The sequence below is a fragment of the Cheilinus undulatus genome, linkage group 5 (genome assembly GCF_018320785.1).
Source record: "Cheilinus undulatus linkage group 5, ASM1832078v1, whole genome shotgun sequence".
In the NCBI taxonomy this organism is placed as follows: domain Eukaryota; kingdom Metazoa; phylum Chordata; class Actinopteri; order Labriformes; family Labridae; genus Cheilinus; species Cheilinus undulatus.
The window spans coordinates 9,730,969-9,756,124 of NC_054869.1; the positions used below are offsets into that span (position 1 = coordinate 9,730,969).

The 25,156-nt window shown below is 40.2% G+C and overlaps 1 protein-coding gene across 5 annotated transcripts in view; it reads left to right on the forward strand.

The window, feature by feature from the left end:
• The window catches only part of arvcfb (ARVCF delta catenin family member b), a 271,707-nt gene that overhangs the window by 152,919 nt on the left and 93,632 nt on the right, over positions 1-25,156 (forward strand). For all 5 annotated transcript variants that reach the window (XM_041787920.1, XM_041787916.1, XM_041787918.1 and 2 more), the window contains one exon: positions 24,080-24,263. In XM_041787920.1, the coding sequence (XP_041643854.1) occupies positions 24,080-24,263 (184 nt within the window). The remainder of the gene's footprint in view (positions 1-24,079; positions 24,264-25,156) is intronic.

Genomic DNA, 25,156 nt, shown 5'->3' on the forward strand with positions numbered 1-25,156 from the left:
GATAGGTCACAATATACAGTACCTTATGATACAGTATCATAGATCACAAAACTATTTGATAAAATACAATACAATAAGATGTGGTCTAATGCAATCATTCAGCAATAATTGATTCATCACAAGAAAAATAACTAGAAAAATAGAATGACCCTTAAATTGAGAAGTGATTTGCAATCTATACATTAACAATGCCAAGCGTCAGATGGAGTGGTGCAAAGCACACCGACACTGGACGGTGGAGTAGAGGAAATTCTGTGAAATGATGCATCAATTCCCTGTTTAGCAGTCAGATGGGTTAGTCTGGGTTAGGCGGATGCTGGGACAGTGTTACCTGCCATTGTGCCAATTGTGAAGTTTGGTGGAGGAGGGATAATGGTAGTAATCTGTTTTTCAGGGTTTGGGCTAGGCCCCTTGTCTCCAGTGAAGGCCAATCTTTATGCCTCAGCATACCAAGACAATTTAGACAATGCTATGCTTCCAAGTTTGTGGCAACAGTTTGGAAAAGGCTCTTTTCTATTTCAGCATGACTGTACCCAAGCAAGGACTGTAAAGACATGGTTTGATGAGTTCAGTGTGGAAGAAGTTGACTGGCCTGCCCAGTCCACAGTCTGCTCAACTCCATCAAGGACATTTGAGATGAACTTGAGCGGAGATTGCAAACCAAGCCTTTCTGCTAACATCAGTGCCACAACTAGAAATACTCTACAGAATGAATGGGCACAAATCAGAGCATAAACACTCCCAAATAATGGAAGGCTTTCCAAGAAGAGTGGAGGCTATTATAGCTGCAAAAGGGAGTCCAATTCCATATAAAAGTACATGCATGTACACAGTGTTGATGCAGTCCCTGCAGACGCCTGAATACTTTTGTCCATTTAGTGAATCTAAACAGATAATCCTGATTAGTGAGACACACTGAATATTACTAGCAGAAATAGGAAGTGAAGCAAAAATGAAGTGATTATCCAATGAACAGCAGCTGGCATATAAAGATTGATCCCAGAAGAGAAAGTGCTTAGCTGCATTGTGTAATAAAACATGCTTTAATCCCTTTAAGAGGAGTTATTGATTAAGGCGCCATGATTGGGTTTCTTCTCCTAGACCTGGTAAATGTCAACAAGGGAATACAGTTAAAGTGCATAGTGCACATATATGTCCTTTCAAGCTCTTGACTAATCCCGAACATGATTGCTTTGACCTTATACACCTATGCCGGTATTCATGCTTTGTCATCTGAGAAGGGGGCTTTTGTTTTCACAGCACTTGTGTGACAGATGAGAACCACTTTAACGCAGGGAACTTGGCCTTTGTAGAGTCACACCATGGCATTAAAGGAGGTTACTTTTTAGGCCACTTTACAGTTTGGGGAAGGAACATAGATTCCATGCTAAGATTTGGCAGCTGTCGATGAATTGTAGATGGAGATCATGCTGTGAAGATCTGTGCGGCTGCAGCCCTAAAGAATGAAAATCCATATATGTTATCAGGTGCTGACAGCTTCACTGCAGAGGTGTAGTTAGTGATACTTGTCCCTGTTGAATTGTGTTGTACATACATGAATGAGTGCATGAATGTGCGTCGTGTGTATTGTGTGTAGTCTCTCTTCGCTGTGACAGAGATGTCGTAGTGAGCGATGACTGTGCCGCAGCAGAAATGATTGCCTTTACAGCACTGTGTTGCTCCCCATCTGAGCTAAAAATAACCCTGCACCACAAGACAAGGAGGACAGAATGGAGGGAGGCTTCCTTTCGTTTCTCCTCTCTCACTCATTATCCAACCCTCCCCTTGCTAAATCTCTTTTTTCCTCTCCTTCATTCATTATCTACACTCTCCCTGATCCTGTCTTGCTGTTTTTCTCCCTTTCTTCCCCCTTTCTCTGTCTCCTTCTCCAGCTTTAGGTTTCCATCACCGCTGCTCTGGCCTCACTGATAGCGGCCAGTCACAATGAAAGCTCAGCTTACAGCCTCAGCTTGTGTGGCTAAAACTGACCATGTTTTTCTACAATTAAATATGGCTTTTAAATATAGACTCCTTTTCTTAGTCCATGCGCTTTAAGAGTTTTCTGAGTTCTTGCCTTCCCTACAAAACCACACAGAGCTCTGTTTTCTGCAGAGGGAAAAACGGGTGACGTGGAAGGAACCGAGTGATTTTATTTTCCAACACACAAGATAGACAGACCAGTCGTTCATATTTTTAGTGCTTTGTAGCGTTCAGAGTAATTCTATTTCCCCTCCCGGTAGGCTCTGGGCTGTTTGTGCCCTGCAGCTATTCCCAACCCTGGAAATGTAGATTATTAAGCGGATTTGTCTGCTGTTTTTTCCTGCAGGAGACGTCTGAGTTTGTGGACTGATGCTCAGGCAGGTGCTTGATGCTGCTTTTGTCTGTTTGGATGAAAAATGCATGTAGGGCAAGTTGGCAGGAATGTGACGTCTACATGTGTACCCATGCAAAGAGCCTGTGGGTTATTTTTGAGTTCTGCATAACATATGCAGAGTTATTTAGGGTCAGATTGAGTCTTAAGCATCTTAATGTTTTCTAAGTGCACTCCAGTTTTAACCCCAGGGGTCTCTGTGTGAAAGCACAAATGTTGTGTTAACGGGCAAGTGTTGGTGAAAGTAATCTGTAAAAAGTGTGCAACAATAGAAGCTTAGTCTGCAGCATTATTTGTGCTGATGTTGTGGCACAGAAGTGGAAAAATGTTTTATTTTAGGTGTCTTTTTACTTCCAGAGATCCTGTGGATATCTGACTGTTTCATTTTATAGCAGTTAGGGTTCAAAGAAGGGCCTGGTTCCACATTTTTCAAAACCCACATGCTGCTATTGAGTCTTGTGAGTTCTGTAGAGTATCGCTGTATCTCAAGTCAAGCCAGACCATTTAAATCAACTCACTGGTGCATGTTGCTGTTTACAGTTAAATCCTCAGTATGAAACACAGCTACATTGTGACTCAGATTAAACCGATATACCTGACCGAGTCTGGCATGCAAAATAGACTTTTTCACAAATCCATGACATGAGATATTTTGCTATCTATCTCGGCAGCATCCCATACATGGTGCTTGGCCAAGACAATTCCTTAAAATAAATAGGTCAATCAGAGCAACTTAACACATGAAATGGCTCATGCAAGCTCATCAGGAAGGCATTACTCTTGTTACTCACTTTCAGTGGACTCAGTTGGTAAATTAAACTTTTCCCTTAGCCGGTCAGGAGGAGATAAAAAACCTCTTTTCCACCAAGAAAAGCTTTGCTCTACTTTTGAAACAATAATGTAGTCCAGTTCTGACTAAACTGCTGCAATAGCTTCATCCATGCTCTCCCCATTCATCACCACAGTTAACTGGCTTGCAGTACAGCTAAACTCCACAAGCAGCCACTGCCTCATTCTCATTGAATGACACCGATCAGGCCGGTTATTCTCTGACAGGGAACAAGCGATTCAGCGAAAAGCTTTGCAAGACAGATCCACTTGATGACAGACATGGAATCAGGCAAGTCAATGGACTTTGCAAGGTTACCTTCAACTGCCTGAAATTTCTGTCTCCTTTTTTCCTCCTTTTTGTTTTTCTTCTGCTGTGGCTCGGTCATGCTTCTCCCCTCAAAGCAGCCATAACATTATGAAAGTCCAGTTAGTTTGAAAGAATAATACAAACTGGAACTGGCAAGACAAAAGCTACTTAGCCAATTAAACGTGGTGACCTAGGGTAAAACTATGATGTGTTTTAGGTCACGTTGGTAAAATAACTATTAGGCAGAGGTAAATGAAATTTTAACATGATTTGTAAGGATAATTTGGATAATGCAGTTGTTTTTGGGTAATATTTGTTTTCATAGAAATATGATATTAATCAGTGGGTGTACGTTTATTCAGGAGAAATATCCCATGTGGACAGGAAAAGCAGGTATGTAAGGGAATGACCGATAAGTTTATCATCAAAGTTGATACTTTGCTGCTCCAAACCAATATCTGCATAAAAGTGAGGCTTATTGGTTAAATGTTAAGCAGCGAATGTGCATGAGGCAGTGTTGTAAAAGCTAATCAGTACAGATGTAGGGATATATCCTAAGTCAGCTTAGCTATAAATAGAGGGGGATTTGAATTGATACAGCACATGTTACATCATGACATTGTTATTTATGCAAACTTAATTCATGTAAATTGCAAGTACATCACAATAATTGTTTTTAAAGGTATATTTTTTAGGCTTTTTGGGAGATATGACAGTAACCTTGCAAAGCAGATGGATTAGCCAGATTCCATTTCTGCTATCTGGCAAATCTATCTTGCGAAACTCCAATCTGAACGTTGTGCCAGGTCTGAAAATGTGTCTGGCCAATCAGTGCCATTTGAGGGGATCGAGGCAGTAGCTGTAGGCAGGGTTTGGTTGCAATGGAAGTCGATAGAGATGGCTGCTGCTGGTGTAGCCTTTAGCTTGGATGTGGCTAGAGTACAGTGGCAGTTTCATCAGAAGTGGACCAGATTTCGTCATTACAACAAGAGCAAAGAGCCACCTTTAAAGCTTCTCTTGGTAGAGAGGTTGTTTTTGCATCTTCTGACCGGTTTCGGCATGGGTTGTATCCAATGACTAGCTCCGACGTTCATAAACTGTGTAAGTTCTGGCCTGAATATGTCAGTCTAGTACTGGAGCTATGTAGGTCTACTTCCTCACTTTGTCTAGTCTATCTGGTTGGTCTGTAATGAACGTGAAAAAACATTCATACAATCACCTTCCGAGAATTTTGCCCTTCCCAAATGCTCTTTATGGGATGTTTCCCTGATGAATTTGAAATATATCCATTAGAGCCCGACCGATTTATTGGCAGGCCGATTAATCGGGCTGATGATAGCGTTTCACAGATTAATCAACATCGGCCAAAATGTAGCTGATACATTAACCTTTTTTTCTCCGTGGTGATTGTCTCTGCTCCTGTCAGCCCGGACTCAGCCCGAGTGCCTGTCCCCTCCCCCTCAGACACAGAGTGCAGCAGCAGCAGCTCTCCCTCACTCAGTGTTGCCAACTATTTAGCGAGTTTTCAGAGCCCTCTGGCAACTCTTTTTCAAAAAAGCAACTAGCAACAAATCTAGCAACTTTTTCTGGTGTTACTGGAGAGTTTTGGAGACTTGGATGTGAAAGCATGTATCGTTGTTGTCCTCACTGAGCAGCACTGCTACCATGGGGGCCCCTCTCTGTCCCTAAGCACTTACAGGCAGGCTCATCCTCGCGCAGTTTGACTGCAGCAGAGTAGAGGACTAATGCTCGTTTCAGACTGGGATTGTGTTTTGTGGCTTGCGTGTGCAGCATGTCAGCTCCGGTTCCTGCCGCTGCAGCTTTCACACAGGGCGTGAGTTTTCTGCATGTCAGCTGCATCTCCCTGCTCTCAAAGCCCTCAAAGCCCTGTTCTTCTTCATAAGTTTTACCTCAGTAAACGCCGCTAAAAGCTTCTTGATTTAGTGTACAGAGGAACTGTGTCGGGAACTTTTCAAAATAAAAGCATTCAGTGCAAGTGAACAGAGTTTAGTATAGAAATACTAAACCAGGCTTTTACTTTGAAAAGCACAAACCAGAAAACCATTCATATGGTGTTTATCTTTAGAGAACAACTTTATAAAACAGGTGCATTTAAGCTTGTGGCCTTCCTCAGGGAAACGCATTGTAAACTTATTCTGTGTGCATATTTGCCACAACTATGTAAATATGGCTCTCCATTCATCATTTTCCTGTCTAATATGGGCCACAGCCACAGTATAAGACTATTATACAGCATTTTAATGTCCTCTAAGTTGCATCTTTGTGAAACAAACAAAGATAAATGCAACTGGTTATTCACACGTCCACATTTGTGTTCATGTACAGTATATATCCTGTGTATATCAATGTTCTTCTTTCATATATCGGCCAAAATATCGGTTATCAGCCCACATATTGGATATCGGCCAATATATTGGATATCGGCTTTTTTTAGCCCCCAATATCGGTATTGGCATCGGCCCCAAAAATCCCATATTAATCAGGATCTAATATCCATGCAGTTGACATATGAAACAGTCTATCCAGCATGTCAGGTTAATACAACAATGGATTGCATGAGAAGGAGCTGCATGAAGGATTTGGCCACCAAAATCAAGGACAACAGCCTTGAACAGGCCCCCAGGATCCAATAGAGAAGAAAAAGTTTAGAGACATTGCCATCAAAAATCAACGTCCATTTCTTAAAGCCTAAAATAAGGCCTATGCATACTTTAAAAAATAGTTAATAACTGCTTTATCTTAGTTTTAGTCAATATTTGCAGGTCTGATTTTGGCTGCCTAAAAACAGACAAAGCTTTGTCCGCTTCCCCCTCCCCCTCACGGTCCCGGACCCCAGGATAGGAACCGATGCACTAGGCTATCTGTTCTTAAGAACTGTCCCTTTTAATGTTCATAACAATGAAGTAGAATATAAGTGCTGTATAACTTGGACTAAGACTCACCAGAAACAGATAAATGGGTGACACTGCGAGGGATGTAATAAGCCAAGACATTAACCTTTAACAAAGCCATTAGCATTTACATCTGCAACCTAAACTCTACAGGAGGTCTGGGCCAGAAGTCACTTAACGCTATTTGTAGGCTTTACTGGACTTAGAAGCATCCATTTCCAGAGATGTAAGTTGTTGTCAAAGACAGCTAGTAAATTAGTGGCAGTAGAAATGATCCAATGTTTAATCACCAGTCAGCTGTTTGATTTTGAAGGACAAATCAAATGGAATCAGAAACAGCATCTCTGTTACACTCTCAATGCTGTCACTCTGTGTTAGTCTTACAAGACTGATTGATGACTTTTCGATAAGAATGTGATCAAATGAACAATCACATCCATCATGATCAGGATGCCTGACACTGGGGCTTTGTTCCCACGGCAGGAAAATCAGATTGCTTTCTAAAATCAAATCTCCAAGACAAACAGTCCGTATTGTTGCTTCTAAGAGATCAGATCAGATTTTAGTGTCCAGACATCACCAGCCTAGCTGCTATGTTTGCTGTGGTAACAGTAGTGCGCCCGTAACTATGTTTCTAGTGATGCAGCTTTTCATAATCATGGCACGTTGAGATCCATCATGTAGTGGTCAGTCACACTGTGGAGATGGCTGCGAAAAACACCTTCAAAACAAACTAAAAACCCTCAGATACAGAAGAGACTATAATGCTTGCATTGTGTAATGCATTCCAAGTGAGTCAACAATATCAAACTGTGACCACAGAACTACTATTGGTTCACAAACTGAACTTAGAGCTGCAGAAGAGCCTTGCCAAAAACTTTACAACTGCAGTTCAGACAGCTCTAGTCCTTCAAATCAAACTAAACATGTTTTAACTTTTATGTAACCACAGCCCAGCCAGTTTTGTAACACTGACAGCTAATCACATACCTCTCCAGTGCTCGGCTTCATCCGTCCGACCATCCATCTGTCCATGCATGCATGCATCCATCCATCCATCCATCCATCCATCTGTCCATCCATCCACACATCTGTCAATTCATCCATCCATCTATCCAACCATTCATCCATCCACCAATCCATCCATCCATCCGTCCATCCATCCATGCATCCACACATCTGTCCATTCATTCACGCATCCATCTGTCCATCTATCATGAAAAGCTTATAGTGCTGTTTCATACAGAACTGTGGTCCAGCTCCGGTAAATGTTCTGCCATACTACACATACAAGCTAACCACTGCAGTGGCGGTAGTCTTTGCAAACGGCTTTCATTATAAATGAAGTTTACATAAGTTCATGAAGGACACGGAAGTCATACGCCCAGCCATTATCAGCTGACAGGCTGATGCTCGAATCACCATTCCCAACCCCACTCAACCAATCACAGCGCGTGTTTAGCAATAAGGCGGTGTATTTAAATTACTTCTCCACTCTCACTTATCCCTGCTACTCCTACCCCGTCGCTGCTGTCTGAAATATTACCTCCTCCACCCCAGCATCCTCCTATTAAGTCTGCATGTTGTATCCTATCAAATCTCTATGCATGTATTTACCCATGTGGGGGATTTTGCATGCACTCCCTGGAAAGCCTAAGCAGGCTGCTTTGCTAACCCAGGGAGTACTCTGAAAAGCAGAGCTATAATGCCAACTCTAGCTGTATTCCATTTGGCAATGAATGGTTTAAATCTATGACGAGGGTGTTCCTGACTGAACTAAAGTAATTACCGTCTCGTTCTCCCCAAATGATGCTAATTGGTCCAGACAATGTTCAGCTGGGCAAGAATGTTGTTGATTGGAGCTTTTTAAGATGACAGAGATGGAGTCTGGCAAATCCATCTGCTTACGAGGCTTATGATAGGCCTTCTTGAGTGTGGACCGACCTAGGCAACCACTTTTACCTACCTGAATATCATAGAAATGCACGTTCTGCTGATAAGATACTTAACTTTTTATGCTACTAACTTTTGGAGCACTGACAGACTCGTCAATACTACTTGATGTTTCCCTCACTGACCAATCAAGATCAAGAAAAGGCAGGACTTCTGTCATTAGGGAATCTACTGGGCTCATCTCCTCATGGGTGCAACTTTCATGTCTAGAGCTGCTGCATTTATTACATCTCTGATATGTTTCCTTGGTGATATTTCCTTACAACAAGTACAAGATGAAATACATGGAACTATTTTTAACAAAAACAGTAGCAGAAGCAAACATCAGTAAAAGTCCACGAGAAGTACTCTAAAGTGAGATTGAGAGCATTGAGAGCACAAAATAGAAGGCTTAACAAAACTGTCCTAAAACCCAATATCATAGTAAAGCAAACAATCATACCTTATGCCTAATGCCTTCAAGGATGTCTTATTTGGGTTAATAGTAAAAATACTTAGTTTAAGGGTTATGGTTAGGGGTAGGTTAGGGTTAGGGTAAGAGATCTTTGCTTCTTGGAAATGTTAGTCTCTGTCCTTGTAAGCTTGTAATACACAGTGAAAATAGAAAAAAACATTTATCAAAGGTTTGCCATCAAATGAAGTGAAGATTTCCAGCAGAGTCATAACTAAAACTTCCAAGACTTCCCCATGACCTTCCATAACTAAGTCAGTGTGCTTTCAGAGTCTTAAAATCCTATTCCTTTTCTGGTTTATTAATGTTGTTTATGTGCGGAGAAAAGCTCAGAGAGGGTAAACAGTCTGCTTGAGTTGGTTGTGAAGGAACCATCTAAAAAGCAGCATGTATTAAATGAATGTGCGAACCCAGTTGTAAAAGATACTGCGATATATTCCTGTAGACAGAATTTATTCAGAGATAAAAATATCTTCATAGACTTCGGAGAAAGTCTGCACACGCGCTACGCTTCGCTTCCCCTCAATAGGAAAGGCTTAAGAGGAAAAACAGCAAGATCTGATATGTATGCAGCAACAGTCTCTCACTGTGTTCAGGTTCTCCCGTAAAGCTGTGATTTGCTTTTGTTTTCTTTGTCTTCAATCCAATCCTGCCGCTGGGTAAGATGAAGATGTACATTATTACATGCCTCTTCAATCATTCAATGCCTCAGACAGAGAGCTTGACACTGTGCAACAATGCTTGGATCAAAACAGCATCTGTATGTTTGTCAAAGAAAATGACAAGACAGAGAGCAAAGAAAACAAGATGTGAGATGAGTATTAACCTCCTGTCTCTCTGTTTACTCTTTTTCCTTTCCTTTACAACTCTTTTACACATAGATGCAAGGCTAGGGGCACTGGGACCAATACTGGGAATGAGGATGAGACTGGAGCTGAGGCTAATTAAATTTTCCAGCCACCACTGGCAGGCATGTTACTCGTCGAGCAGGGCTATTAACTTAGTTCTGCCTATTACCGCTCTCTTCCTCCTCCTCCTCGATGTCCTTCCCCTCCTCACCCTTTATGCCATCCATCACACTCGTAGTGCTGAAGAGGGAGGGCGACAGAGTTTGAAAAAAAGGGGAGAGAGGCCATCAGAACGACATGAGAGGAGGAAGAATCTTTGGCAAACATCTATTGAAAAAAGAGAGAATAATTTTAGATGTTTTGGTTTGTGTTTGCAACCCCCAGAAAGCTGTTAATTAGATTGGGAAGGCTTGGTGAAAGGTGTAAGATGCACACATACGCTGGCTCACAGTATGGAAACTGTATGCCAATGATGAACTCAGCGGGTGTCTCATGAATCATGCTGGGGAACGAAAGATATGTTTCTCTCCCTCTGAGATGACTGTTTTGTATGTAATCATAAGGCAAATGTAGATGGGTTTTATCAGCATTTAGGTGTGTAAGAGTATTTATGTCCTAGCTAGCGGCTTACAATGTGAAATACTCTACAATACAACAAGCTCGCTAAACCTGAATAAGATAACATCCAGTCAAGCCTTTAATGTACAAATCTAACCTAAACCTAATACACCAGATATACCATGTGATCTCAGATTGCACCATCTGTAAGTATGAATTCCACATCATGAGTCACTGAAGCATTTTTAAGGTGTGTTATTGGGCTTTTATTTTGCCTTTATTTGGATAGGACATAGTGTGTGAAATAAGGAGGGGAGAGCAGGGAATGACTTGCTTGAAGGACCCACAGGATGAACTTGAGCCTAGGGATGCCTCCTTTGAACACTCTTTTCTGTATTTTGCTGCATTTATTTTACCCTCTACTTTTACAATCCTTCCAGTGCTGGCTGCTGAGAAGCATCCCCACAGCATGATGCTGCCACCACGGTGCGTCACAGCGGAATGGCGTTTGGTGTCCACCAAACATAGTGTCTGGTCTGATGGCCAAAAATCACCATTTTGGTCTCATCAGCCCAAAAAACTTTCTCCCACTTGAACATGTAGTCTCCCACATGCCTTTTGGAGAACTCTAGTGGAGATTTAATTGGAGTTTTCTTAAACAGTGGCATTTTCTTTGCCACTCCCCCATAAAGCTTTGACTTGTTGAAGAAAATGGGCAACAGTTGTTGTATGCAGAGTCTCTCCCATCTCAGACGCTGAAGCTTGTAACTTTTCAGAGTAGTGTGTTGGTGGCTTCTCTCACTAGTCTCCTTCTTGTACGGCCACTCTAGGCAGATTTACACATGTGCCATTCCTTCCATTTCTGGATGGATTTAGGGGAATTCTGGGGGATGTTCAGTGCTTTGGAATTTTTTGTATCCATCCCCTCTCATATACTTTTCAATCACCTTTCCCTTGAGTTGCTTGGAGTGTTCTTTGTCCTAAGGGTGTAATGGTAGCCAGGAAAACTGATTGCCCAGTGACCGAACCTTCCAACACAGGTGTCTTTATACTACAGTCACTAGAGACACATTAACTGCCCTCAGGTGATCCCTCTTTCACCAGATATTTTTGTTTAGTTCACAACTTTGTAGAAAACTGTTCTCACTTTGACATTTGAGATTTTTTTTTTTTTTTTAACATTTTTTTGCATTTGTTTGTCAAGAAAAGCCACATTTTTCAGCCATAATTGATTTATAATATCTTAAAAGGGAAAATATCCAAGGGGGTTCATATTTTTTTTCTATGCACTTATTTTCTTAAGTGATCTGAGTATAATAGTCCACCAGCTTCAGCAGGTATTTATCGTGTTAGTTAAACAGTCCTTGTGAAGAGCATGAGAGTAATAAAACATCAGCCATAAGCCAGTTATTGGCTCCATCATCTTTCATCGGACAACAATCTGGCTTTAATTAATCTCTGTAAACAAACATCATCCAACTGCTGCTAATTATCTGAGACTAGATGTCATCCACATTTTCTCTGTTCTAGTGTCTCAAGTTAGTATTCAGACAACACAGTGACTCTAACAGAATAAAACTCTAGTCCAGAAGTCCTTGGTTGTTTACAGCTTGGATTGTCAAACCTGCCAAATAAAAACATTTCAGCCAGTGCAACTTTCTGCACAGGTGCAGTTCATCTTTGTCTTGGGAGATGCTCCATATGCAAAAGTTCAGTTTTTCCACAAATACTTAAATGCCTTTAGATAAGATAAAGAGCAGTAATATAAAAAAATCTGAAAGCTGTTACACAATCTGAGAACACACTGCTGACACCAAGCAGCTGATAAAATCCTCTGCAACTCCTCAACCTCTTGACTTTACACCTGCTATGAGGTACAGATTTAATTGGAACTATCTCAGCTAGTGCACAACCTAAAATGTTAGACAAGCGTAAACTCCATCACTTGTAAGTAAGATCTTATGTTTAAACTTCAGCATAGCTGATGCATTCTACTGCTGTTATTTATCTCTTTTAGTTTTATGGGTTCTTGTACTGATTGGCAGGACGACACATTTATGACTACTAGGGTATCTCTGTATAGTCAGTACACTAAATAAGTGGAGGGTCCACAGTTTTTTGCTGTTGAGTCCGTGGCAGTCATGGTGGAAATTCAGATGTAGCGGCATATATAGAGTCCAGGTGTAAGAGGAGATTTTGACATCACAATTGCATGATATCTGAATCAGCCTCCGGAGACAGGACGACACCCATAACACCTCCTTCTGACAGGCTGAAAGAAGATGGCAAATCCACCTAACTTGATATAGAGTTGCCGACCTGAAGCAGTGGCGGGATGCAGGATGGAGACAGTCACTTCCACGGTGCTCTGTCATTTTAAATAACACTGCGTCTGTGGGCTGTATGCCTGTCATACTTGATGGATCACGGTCACAGCAAAGACATGCCTTTTCCTCCCCTCTGATACATGTGATCAACGCTGGGCTGGATGGTTTCACTGAGGTTTGTTTCAGCTGGAAAGTTTGCATATGGATAGATGGCATTTTCTGCGTCAAGGATTAGATTTCTCTTTAAACCTGAACTAACCACATGTATCTTTTTATTGCTTAGCAGAGGTAGAAGATGGATTATTTTATGTTTTCTTTACAAAAATGCACTACACCAATGTTAGATATGGGCTGTTGAACCATTTTTATGATGATATAGCGACCATAACATTCAGCATACTTGGTATGAATGAGGGGCACACACCATTAATCCCATGGCTAGTTTTAAGTTACACAATAGGCTTCTACATCATACTTAAATGCAGGAATTAAAGAAGGAATGAATAAGAAGTATTTATTAATGTTCCATAAATTCCTTCCTCCTGCGTGCAGCATTTTTGCCTCATTGCAAAGCTGATACACTTTCTAAGCACTAAATACTTCTCTCTGTCAGAAGTTTTCTCATTAGCTTACTTGTCCGTGTTTAGCTCTCATTGTTCTCCATGTTTTGACTGCTGCATGTCACCAGTAAAACTGATGCTAACGACACAACTGAGCAGGTAATCAAACTGTCAGCCTGGCATGCAGGCATCCATGAATGTTGGCTAGCTATCATCATAGCAGAATACACACACCATGACGGCACATTTGTGATTGATGTGATTCATGCCTGGATGCTGATACTTCATCTCATCCTCGCATGTGGGTAGAGTGAATGGCACGATTGGCAACATGAAATGCGAGAGTGGTGTAAAATATGCACCAGTGGGGAGGATGTGGAACTAAAGACAATTTTGACTACTAAAAGAGGAGCAGTCATTACAAAAACATAAAAATACATGGGAAAACCAAGCCAGGTAAAACACAGCCAAATTGTAACATTTCCCCACGCCTTTCTCTTTTTACACCAAAACATCTCACCTACTGACAATACTATTTCTCTGTTGTGCAGTAATGACTCATTCACTCTTGTGTATGTTCAACTCTGCTCCAACTGTGCATCATGTAAGAAAAGATACACATTATTGTCCTTGCAGGGTATAAATCATCAGATTCATCACAAACAATGTTACGGTGATTCTTTAAGCAAATATTGAGATGTGAGAGGATATCACAAGATATCCTCTGCTATAAAATTATGATTTGATTCAGTCATATCTGGGACAGTGTGTTATGTACTCCTTTCCGGCTTTATTTTTACTCTAAGGTATTTTTTCAATGTTAGCTACTGATTAAGGTGCACATGTTTTTGCTAAAGCGTTAGAAAACAGGTTAAATCTTTCTAAAAATGTGGTTTTCTTTCAATTTGCTCCAAAATGTCTCCACAAAATTATGACTTTTTCCTTTTGTCTATGAGTCAGAAGTTTTTTCATGTTCAAACTTTAATGCAAAATTTGTCAAACTGTCACTTCATCAATGGCCATGTCCATATTTAACAGCCATATCTTGTACAACACAATCTAATTGGCTAGATGTCACAGGCTAGAGCACTTGGCTAGCCATTCAACACTTAATCCTTTGTACCAATGACACGATGAGCATGTGGCCTCACTTCCTGTTATCCTGCTGCTACTTCGTTGCGCAGTGTCGTTTCTCATGCTGATTGAGATAGGGCTAAATTGTTTATTTTCCTTCATTTTTTTAGATAATTCAATTTTACTGTTGCCACATCAAGTACATTTTGTATGTCATAAATGCTTACCAGTTCCAAATATCTGTATTATGAACTAATAATAATCTGTATCAGTATCAGCCCTGATAAAACAATATTGGTTGACCCGTGTTTCATTACTTTTTTGTTCTAGGGCAGGGGTGTCACACTCAAGGCCCGGGGGCCAAATCCGGCCCGTGCTACAATTACACCCAGCCCATAAGACCGTATCATATGTTTATATTAACTGGCCCACCAGTGTGAGGTCTGCAGATTTCCTTTAGTATAAAAATGTTACTTCAACCTTGATGATTTAAAATATCCTCATTAAGTCATAAAAATGGAAAAGGAAAGACTAAGAAATTGAATTATTTTTTTAAATTTTGCATCACACAATTATGACTTAAACTTATGATTTTAATATTTTATCCCATATTTTGCCCTTTAAGTATACAATTATAAATTTGAATTCACCATTTGACCCTTTTAACTAAGTATTTTCAACTTTCTTAACCTTTTCAGCCCTAAAATTAACTTTTAATCACATATTTTGACCATTTAGCCTTACAATTTAAAATTGCAACTCATATTTTGACCTTCTAAACTTTTAATTCCAAATTTTATCTCATATTTGACCTTTCAATTGTGATTGTGACCTTCTGTTTAATATATCTGCCTTTAAAACAGTATTTTGATATCTAAATTTGTGTTTTGACCCTTTGAAGTAATAAGTTTGACTTCTCATCTCAGACTTTGAGTCTTTAAACTTACTATTTTGACTTTTTTAATGATCAGTATCACTTATCATTAGCACTAAGTTTTTCCCAATAATTACCTCCGCCAAGGATGTTATGTGATCGGGTGGGTTTGTTAGTTAGTTAGTTAGTTTGTTTGTTAGTTTGTTTGTTAGCAACATAACTCAAAAAGTTGTGGATGGATTTTGATGAAATTTCAGGAATGTCAGAAATGGCATAAGGAAGAACTGTTTAGATTTTGGGACTGATCCAGATCACCGTCTGGATCCAGGAATTTTTTAAAGGATACTTTACTATTGGGAGATGGGGCTAATGGGGGTCTCTGCTGTTACCACTTTACACCAGGAGATGGCGGACATGAGTAACTTCAATCCCAGCAGCATTTTTGGGTGTGTTTCTATTCAAAGTTTTGGAGTTTATAGAGTTTGAATGACGCATGCCTGGTTGAGGAGACGAGTCAGAGCGTAACAGAGAGAAAGACAGCAAATTGTAGCGAGAATACTCACAGTGCTGGGAGGAATAGAGGAATATTCACTCTCTGCCATGACTTCCAGTCGTCCAGTGAGACCATGGGTGAGGCTCTCAGTCTAATAACTCAAAAAGTTATGGACGGATTTTGATGAAATTTTCAGGAAATGTCAGAAATGGCATAAGGAAGAACTGATTAGATTTTAGGACTGATCCGGATCACCGTCTTGATCCAGGAATTTTTTAAGGATTCTGCACTATTGGGAGATAGGGCTACTGGCGGAGGTCTGCGTTCTCCGAGTGCTTTTCTAGTTGGTAAATGTATTTGTAAGTTCAGAGGGTACACTTTGGTGTACACCGTCACAGGACGAATACTTCTGAATGGAGGAAAAAGGCAGTTATGTATGACAGTATTTACACATCAATCTAGGGGGTGGCAATGCTTTTAGCTTTTTGCTAACTGCTATCAAACAACAAAGACAAGGACATTACTGATGCTAATACATTTTAAATTCTGATAATGATGCTGATATTTAGAAGTAGAAAACACTGTGCACAATGGTGTATTAAAGTGTGCTGCTCAGGCTCCATTACAATGTCACATCCTGTGTTTATATTAGGTAGTCTGGGGTGTCTCACTGAAGTGCATTAGTGGTGATTTTGCACAAATTCATAATTTTATTTGACAAAGGTAGACTTAAGAGTTCAGCTGTGCACAGTCTGAAGGTTTTTTTGTGATGGATGAGTTGCATTTATAACCTAGCTTGAAGAGGAAATAGAGTTAAAAGTAATTAAACTAATAAAATGTGACCTCTTTGCAAATGAGATAGACATCCATTTGGTTTTTTGTGTTTTTCTGGACAAATTTCATTCAGTAGGAGGAAATGTTTTGGATTATATTAGCAAGTTAACGTTTTCATCATGTTGCAATCAAAGCTCTTCACTGAACTAGAAGTGGTTGCTGGGAATCAGGGAGCACCAGAGGATGGAAGTTAGAGTCCGAAATATTCTACGGTTTGGCCAATCCTGACCACCACTGAATCAATGTACACACAGAATCTCAGCACTCATATGTTAGACAGCATTGTGCAATTAAAGCGAAATACAAGCATAAAAAATACTCATTATTTTTTAATCTGAGCTCCAATTATGCTAAAAGAAGAACATCCAAATATCTAAGTAACACTGCAGATTGTTTTTCTCCAAGTTCAGCATAGCGTGAAAGTGCTTGTTAAAAGAAAATCCATTTTGAATTTGTTAGAGGGATGAAATTTACAGCAAACACATGAAGCACAAAATAAAAACAGCAATGTAATTAACTGAGTATAGGGGCTTTTGGGTCATTTTGCCCATGAATTGCTTTGTCTAGCAGTGTTTACAATGAAGAAATGTTCTGCTCACTTTTTTTGTGAATTAGATCGATAGCTTGAGGTTCACTGTGGCGGTTTTGATGGTCATACAAGACCTGGGTAAATTGGAAGTGCATGTAAGTTATAACCTTTATTAATATGAGGTGAGTCATCCAGTCTGTAGACAATCTTTAACTACCTGTTTATTTATGCAGCAATAACTGCGACATAAAGTTTGCTTTCACATGTGTACAACATCCTGAGCCACACCTCAGCCTAAACATCTAATATCCTCCCTTTAAAATACTGGTCTGGGAGTCTCTGACGCACAGGAAGCTCGTCTAGTTGCCGACTTTAACCACAGTGGAAATGGTGGTACGGTGTATTTACAGTTACTATAGAGATGTAAAATGAAGGGGTGTCCTTTTTTGCCCAGAAGCTCCATTTAAACTCAGACATCACCTTAACACAGTTAAAGATCCATCTAATGAGTTTTTCTCTTCCTTTGTCTCTGTCTCAGTGAAGGAAACCAGTTTTCTCCAGGCTAACCACACCAGAAGGACTGGGTTTATTTTTAGCACGGGTCTGTCTGTGGAGATTTTTCCCCCCATGTTCAGAGAGCATGATTTAACGGAGGAAATATTGACCATCTGGAAAATGTACAGAAACTGTTTGAAAGAAAAAGGGCGAGGAAGTGTGACGGTTCCACTGCTCTGCTGATGGCCTGTCATTGCAGGGCAAGAGGGAACCGTAGGCTGTGTTTGGCTGTGCATGTGTGTGCGCAGTACATCAATGTATACAAAACACTCGTGTCTTTGAGTATTTTACAACTGAGTGAATGGCGTTTTGGGGGATTAATCTATAAAATGGCTCCTGGTAATTGTTACGTTGAGGCATGACTTGTCAAATAGGGGCTCTAGCTGCTGTTAGACAGTTTGTGGAAGTTAGAGGTAGAATTTTGAGGTTCAAATAGGTGCTTCCTAAATTTTGGCCCAACGATTGAACTTTTTCCCCACCATGGTTAGAAGTTTCGAAAGATAATTAGGACAGTCTAGCACCTGGATAAAGTTACTAGCCTAAAAAGGCAGCTTAATCTTTCACAGGGTCATATCTGGAAACAGCAATCACATTTTAAGATAGCAAATTAGCTTGCACCATCTTTAGCTCTCAGGAATGTATCTTTTTTGAGGACACAGAAAACAGTCGTGCCTTAGAAAACCTAATGCCTGGTCTAGAGTCCAAACTCTCTTGCACAGTTTGTTCCTGTTATTTAGGGAATGCTATAGAAAGAAGGACATTTATCAGTGTGTTGAAAACATCCTGTCATCGAGCTTGTGGTTGAGCACACAGAATAATAATTAACATGAGTCCTGTCTGATCCTGTCAGTTTATCAGGAGACTTAGTGATTAATACCAGTGTTAATTTCGTCGACTAAAACTATGACAAAAAAATGTTCGTCGACAGCCTTTTTTTTCCATGACAAAAACTAGACTAAGACTTACAAAAATAGTTCGGTAATGACTAAAACTGACAAAAACTAAGTTTAGTTTTCATCAAGATGTCTAAAACTAGACTAAGATGTCATGTAGTTTTTGTCAGACATTCAAAATCTGTAGTATTTCTACACTGCGGCTAAATCTGTCAAAAAATAATGCAGCTGTAGCTCTTCTGCCTCTCAGCTGTAGAAAGCAGGGACCCAAGATTTGGCAGAGTGCGTAGAACACACTACAATGATTTGGTACCAGATTTAGGCAAGAAAATAAATGCTTGGACTTAAAATAAAGACTAAAATGTGAAGACTTTTATGGACTAAAACTCGGCCATAATGTTTTGAGTTTTTGATGACTAAAACCAAAACTAAAAAGGATAGAAATGACCAAAATGTGACTAAAACTAAAAGACATTTCATTCAAAGACTGAAACTAAGACTAAAATAAAAAAATAGCTGCCAAAATTAACACTGATTAATATGTTTTGTGCCTCTTGCAGACATATTGGATGTTCGGAAATCTTTTTGACTATTTCTGATGTTGTGGGAATACTTATGTAAAAAATGACTTAAAGGTACAGTGTGTATAATTTAGAATATTGCTAACTTCTGTCAGATTTTAGACTGCAGTGCTTGCGTGCTCAACCCTTGCCAACAAAAACACAACAAGCCTCTGTTCTTTTTATTTCTTCTATATATAGTACATGTTTTAGTAGTGTGATCTTATCTCCTATCCCTTTAGTCATCTGGAGAGCAAATGTTAACACTGTATCCAAGTTTAATTGTTTCATATAGAAATCCAAAGTAACATTAAATACTGGGAATCAATGCAAGCCAAGGGACAGTGGTCTTTTAATGTCTTCACATATTGTTCTTTTATCACAAGGTGGGATTTTTTGTTCAAATATAACTATGTTGTAAGACATACAATGTAAATTGATACACAGTGGTGTCGACTTAGACTGCTTCTCATCACTCTGCACATCTTCATCATCTGCACCGAATTACTGTATAATCGAGCAAAGGATGTCGATTAATCCTGGACGTGAAGCCTGGACAGCTCGTACACAATCATCACATTTTCTCATAATCTCAGAGCAGGCTGAGCTCATCAGGATGAAACAAACCAAACAAACAGACAAGATGAAATAGTGATTAAAAGCTTTGTGTTCATGGATCAAACCTCTATTTAATAAAATCCAAGACCTCTGAGTGATGAGAGCACTCTGATTATGTGAAGAAATCACTGTGGGTCCTGTAAACAAATCAAAACAGCAGTGAAAGTCATGTGTAACAATGATCGGTGGATGTTTTTGCACTACAGAAGGAGTAAGAGAATCGGCAGAGGCAGTGTGGTGTTGGTATGTTTTTTCTTTTGTATATGACCCTGCAGTAGAAAATAAGAATTATGTGTAGAATACAAAAAACTGTAGAAAGGAGTGATTCATGGACTCAAGATGAGAGTGTGTTTGAATAGCTATTTGGCATTGGATTCAAGTTGCCAGTGAAATAAGAAGAAAAAAACTTTGAAATGCCTTGATTTTCTTCCCAAAGAAGAAGAATGCTGAGACATGTACAAGTGCGTATTTGAGGCCCATGTGACCATGCCATGAAAATAAAGGCACTTTAACATTTGAAGAGAGAGCCTTGGAGTTATTTTCTTGTTTAACAGAAAACATGTTCTAAGGCCCTGTATATTCACACACAAAGCCTCAAATTATGTCAGAAATATTTTTCTTTGCTTTTCTTGCAGTTGGTGGTATGATTGGCCACTAAATACCTTCAATCTGACAGCTCATTTTTATGCATTTTCCGGTATAAAGTCCCTTGCATTGACTTTTTATGGTTGAATGTATGTTGGCGTTTCAAAGGGGGATGAGGATGATCGACATGTGCGCATGTTCGCATAGCTGGTGATGAACTGTGTCTATATCAAGTATTTACCTGCTTGGATGTTTTACCCTTTTACCCTGATGTTTTGATGGAGCAAACAGGGAGCGAACTGATGAGGTCATCGCAATATTATCTCCTGACTGGTTTCGTGGTTCGTCCGTGCTGCCGGCAAAGCAGAACAGACCGCCCCCACAAGGCCTCTTAGCCATTTAGCCATTGAAACACGGTAATTAAACACTTACCAAACGGATAGGTCCTGCTCTATCCTTCGCTGCTGCTGCTTTTCTTCTCTCCTCTCTCCATACTATCAGGATCAGACTCCTGGTCTAACATGTACGGATGTATATCAAAATTTGCCATATTTTAACTCAGTCGGACCGGTTCATTCAAAGTCTTCAACTACTAGCATAACAACATTTGCCACATTAGAGGGGGCGGGCACAAAACATTGAGTCCTGCTGCCAGCCAGCCTCTGGAAAATCGGCCAGTTGGAGGAAAGCAGGTCCATGGAGCATGGGGCTGTTAAAGAGACAGCAGCATAAACGAAGCATTTCAGACGGAGGTTAAAATAAGGGGTTTTCAGGACGCCAGTGTGAGAAACATAAGGAGTTTTTTGAGCTCTAAACCATGTAAAGCTACTACGTGCGTATCAGAGAGATGGTGTAAAGCCTTGAAAAAAGGCATAATACCCCCACTTTGAATATTTTGCCACATTTATTTTACCCTCTACCTTTACAAACCTTCCAGGGCCGGCTGCTGAGAAGCATCCCCACAGCATGATGCTGCCACCGCTGTGCTTCACAGTGGGGATGGTGTGTTTGTGGTGGTGTGCAGTGTTGGTGTCTTGTCTAATGATCAATCAGATGGTCATTTTGGGCTCATCAGACCGAAGAAATTTCCTGCACTTGACCACGGGTTCTCCAACATGCCTTTTGGTGGACTCTAGTCCAGATTTAATCAGAGTTTTCTTGAACAGTGGCTTTCTCTTTGCCACTCTCCCATGAAGCAGAAACTCTCCCATCTTAGCTGCTAACTCCTTCAGAGTAGTCATAGGGGTCTTGATAGTCTCTCTCACTAGTCTCCTTCTTGCATGGCCCCTGAGTTTTTGAGGACAGCCTGAGTAAGGCAGGTTTACACATGTGCCGTATTCCTTCCATTTGTTCATGATGGATTTAACTGAACTCCGGGGGGGATGTTGAGAGCTTTGTAAATTTTTGTGTACCCATCCCAAATCTTTTCAATGACCTTCTCTCTGAGTTGCTTGGAGGGTTCTTTTGTCTTCATGGTGTGATTGTAGCCAGGAATACTGATTAACCAGTGACTGGACCTTCCAGACACAGGTGTCTTTATGCTACAATCACTTGAGACACATTCACTGCACTCGGGTGATCTCCATTTACCTAATTGTAAGACTACTAGCACCAATTAGCTGGACCTGGGCTGAAAAGGCCAAGTTACATTGACCACGATTGACTTATGGGATCAATAAATGGGTAAAACATCCTAGGGGTTGAATACTTTTTACAGGCACTCTATTGGGATTTTTCTTGCAAGTGTGCATACACATGATTTTAAAAATGTGAATTATTATGGTGCACACTTTTTGGTATGGACTATTTTATGCATGAGCCCAATGATTCTTAGAAGAAGTGAGAGCTGACACTAATTGGTTTGATTCATGTCACATCCAAAACCCACCTTTGATAAATCAGGCGACTTAATCCAACCTCTTTGTATTGCGCACCTCACTCAGAGCAAATGCACTTGGAAACACCATCAGAATAGAGCAATAAACATCATAAATCCCCTTGGAAACCATGAAAGACTCTCCTTGTATATCAAGAATTTTTCTGATTTCACTTCCCATTTTAAAAATTTCTCTGTACCAAAGAAATTCAGCAATGGTTGTCTGTACATGCAGGGGTTCATTAGTAGCTGATTTAACATACTTTTAATGATCCTCTTGGTGTCAGACTTTGGAAACTCCAACTGGAGACTAACAAGTCATTTAATGTAAATTGCTCCAGATAAAAGTGCCAGCTAAATGCCTGAATTAAAAAGACTAAAAGGAGGGTGATGAGTGATCAAAGACGCAGGCTTTGGTTTGAAAAAGTAGAATAAAGGAGCTCAGGCCCTGTCAAACATGAACTTAAAAGTTTTCCCTTTGTTTCTTCAACTTTTGTTCTCTTTAAAGCCATGTCTGCCTCACTCAGGAGCCTCCATGTGTCTGATGCTGATGCCTTAAAACAGTTTTTATTTTTGATGGGTTTGCTGCCTAGCTGTGCTGAAAAGCATGTTTTCCTCCCTGCCTACGTCTGTTTTGATAACCCTCAGGATGCACAAAGCCAGCTCTCATTAGATCAAGAAGAAGTATAACATAAGGATCTTTTACAAACATGCAGGTAAAGAGAAAACGTTCTATCTCTGCTTTCATTGTGTGGAAACAGAAAACGAGATGATTTAAACACACCATCTCTGTGCTGTTTGTTTATTTAAATTGATCATAAACACAGATTCTGCAAAATATGACTGTATTATGGTGAAATATCTATATAAAGCCATAACTCAGGGGTGTCCAAACTTTTTCCATTGAAGGCCACATACAGAAAGCATGGTGGGGCCACTTTCATTAACCTCACCTTGATGTTAAAGTACGTAAAACCAATCTAATGCAGGTTAAAACATGCTCAGTGATTGGGTATGCTTAAATGTCTAGGTGATGGCTGACAAAGCAAATAGCCAATCATTTTTAAGGATTTTGGGAAGGTCAGTCAGATTTCAGGAGGCCCTGGTGGGCTCTGGCTACCCCTGGCTCCACCCCTGGAACATCATTGGTGCTGCTATTTGCTGCTGCAATCCATCAGGGCATTATAAATCAGGATATCTTTATTATTTTGGTTGCCAGTGTTTACTATTTACAGTGTTGTATCAACTTAATCCTTTAAAGAAACAGCATAAAAACTTGTCAAAATGTTTGTTTAGAGTGTTAGTATGGTAGCACTGCCTTGTGCTGAAACTAAAAAGAATAATACTGTCTAGCACAAGCTTCGTGACTGTTGAGGGCCGTATTTAATTTAATTTAAAGATTTTTTGGGGGACTAATTGAAAATGGGTCGGGGCCACATTTGGCCCCCGGGCCATAGTTTGGATAACCCTGCCATTACTGATACCATGGTTGCTGAGAATAGACTATGATTAATAGGTTAAAGCTACTCTAACTTCACTGTCCTGAATAAATATCATGAGAATACTTTTAAAGTGATGGCTTTTTTATAAACTCAGTATTGTTTATAGTGCTGTGTTAGTCTGTCAGCTGTTCCCTCATGGGACATTCATAAAGCTACACCAGTGTGATTTCTGTCTACTGTGCAATATGTGATTATATCATTGTAGTCTGATGAACAACCAGCAGAGTTTTTGTTGTTTACTGCTAATATTGTTTTGACTGTGAGGACAGTATGTTTTTCTGCTTTACAGCTGTTGTTTTACTGCATTACGCTTCTCTCTGATGTGTCTTCTAAAATCCCTCAAACCCCTTATTTCCCATTACTTAACTCCTGTCCTAAATCCCCCTTTTTCTCCATTTATATATCCCTCTTGCTGCATTCCTCTTTTATTATCCCCTTTCTTTATATTATTTCTCTTCTATCCTCCTTATTTCTCTCAATAATCCTCTTTCTAAATCACCTATTTCGTTCTGCTTATCTCTGTCCTCCTATTTAACTTTTATTCTCCTATCCCTCTTTCTCTTGCCAGGGACTCTGTGGAATCTGTCATCTTATGAGCCCCTCAAGATGGTGATCATCAACCACGGCCTGCAGACCATGACCAACGAGGTCATCATCCCGCACTCGGGCTGGGAGCACGAGCCCAACGAGGACTCGAAGCCACGTGATGCCGAATGGACCACCGTCTTTAAGAACACCTCTGGGTGCCTCAGGTGAAGTCACATCACATATTACACTGAGCCCTAACTGGATGAGTGAGCCTCAGCCACAAAATGAGCTTGATTAGATTGAATCGTAATGTAGTGTCCTGACAACATGCAAGTGATGCAACATAACGCAGCCTGATGCAGCGCGATGAAACTGTTTTCCTGTTTCCCTATTTCTATTTGCTGGCATTGAGATTGGTTGTAACCAAGCAAAGAAGGAGCGGACAGAAAAGTTTCCTTTATTTTCTTTCGCTTTCCTTAATCACAGAGCTTGTTTGCCTGTTTTACTAAAAATTGTTATGCACTAATAATATTCGTTAGATGGCCAATTAGATTTCAGGGGGGGCCCTGGTCGGCCATGGCTACCACTGAAATCCACCCCTGGTCAGAATGAGAACCCCTCAGAGAGTGAACACACTGATGGTTCATGTCCACTCTCAAATGTGACTGAAGCCAGATAAAGTTCCTGCAAGTCGGCATTCCGGTGGTTGAGAAAAATGGATACAAAGTAGTTTTCTTCAAAATGATCATTTTTCGTTTTTTCTCATTTTATGCAAGTCCGACATTTAATCTAATCATTCGATGACAAATTAACACAAATGTGATATTTAAAAGCGTTAATTTTGTGTTTAAAAATGCCTTCTTTTTGTAGTTTCTGCGGGGAGATTGAGGAGAGGGGAAAGCGAAACTGCTGGGTGATAATTGGCCACTCAGCCTGCCATTGTCCCCAGTTTCGCCCATTGAGATGGACAATAACAAACACTTCATGGCTCAAACTCTAACCCCCGTTGGCACATAACTACAGCTGTGTCTAGCTATCACCTTTATCAACAAGCCTAAAGATGCACCCTGCAGTGAAGAAAAGTAGAAGAGATGATGAAGAAGCAGCAAGAATTATC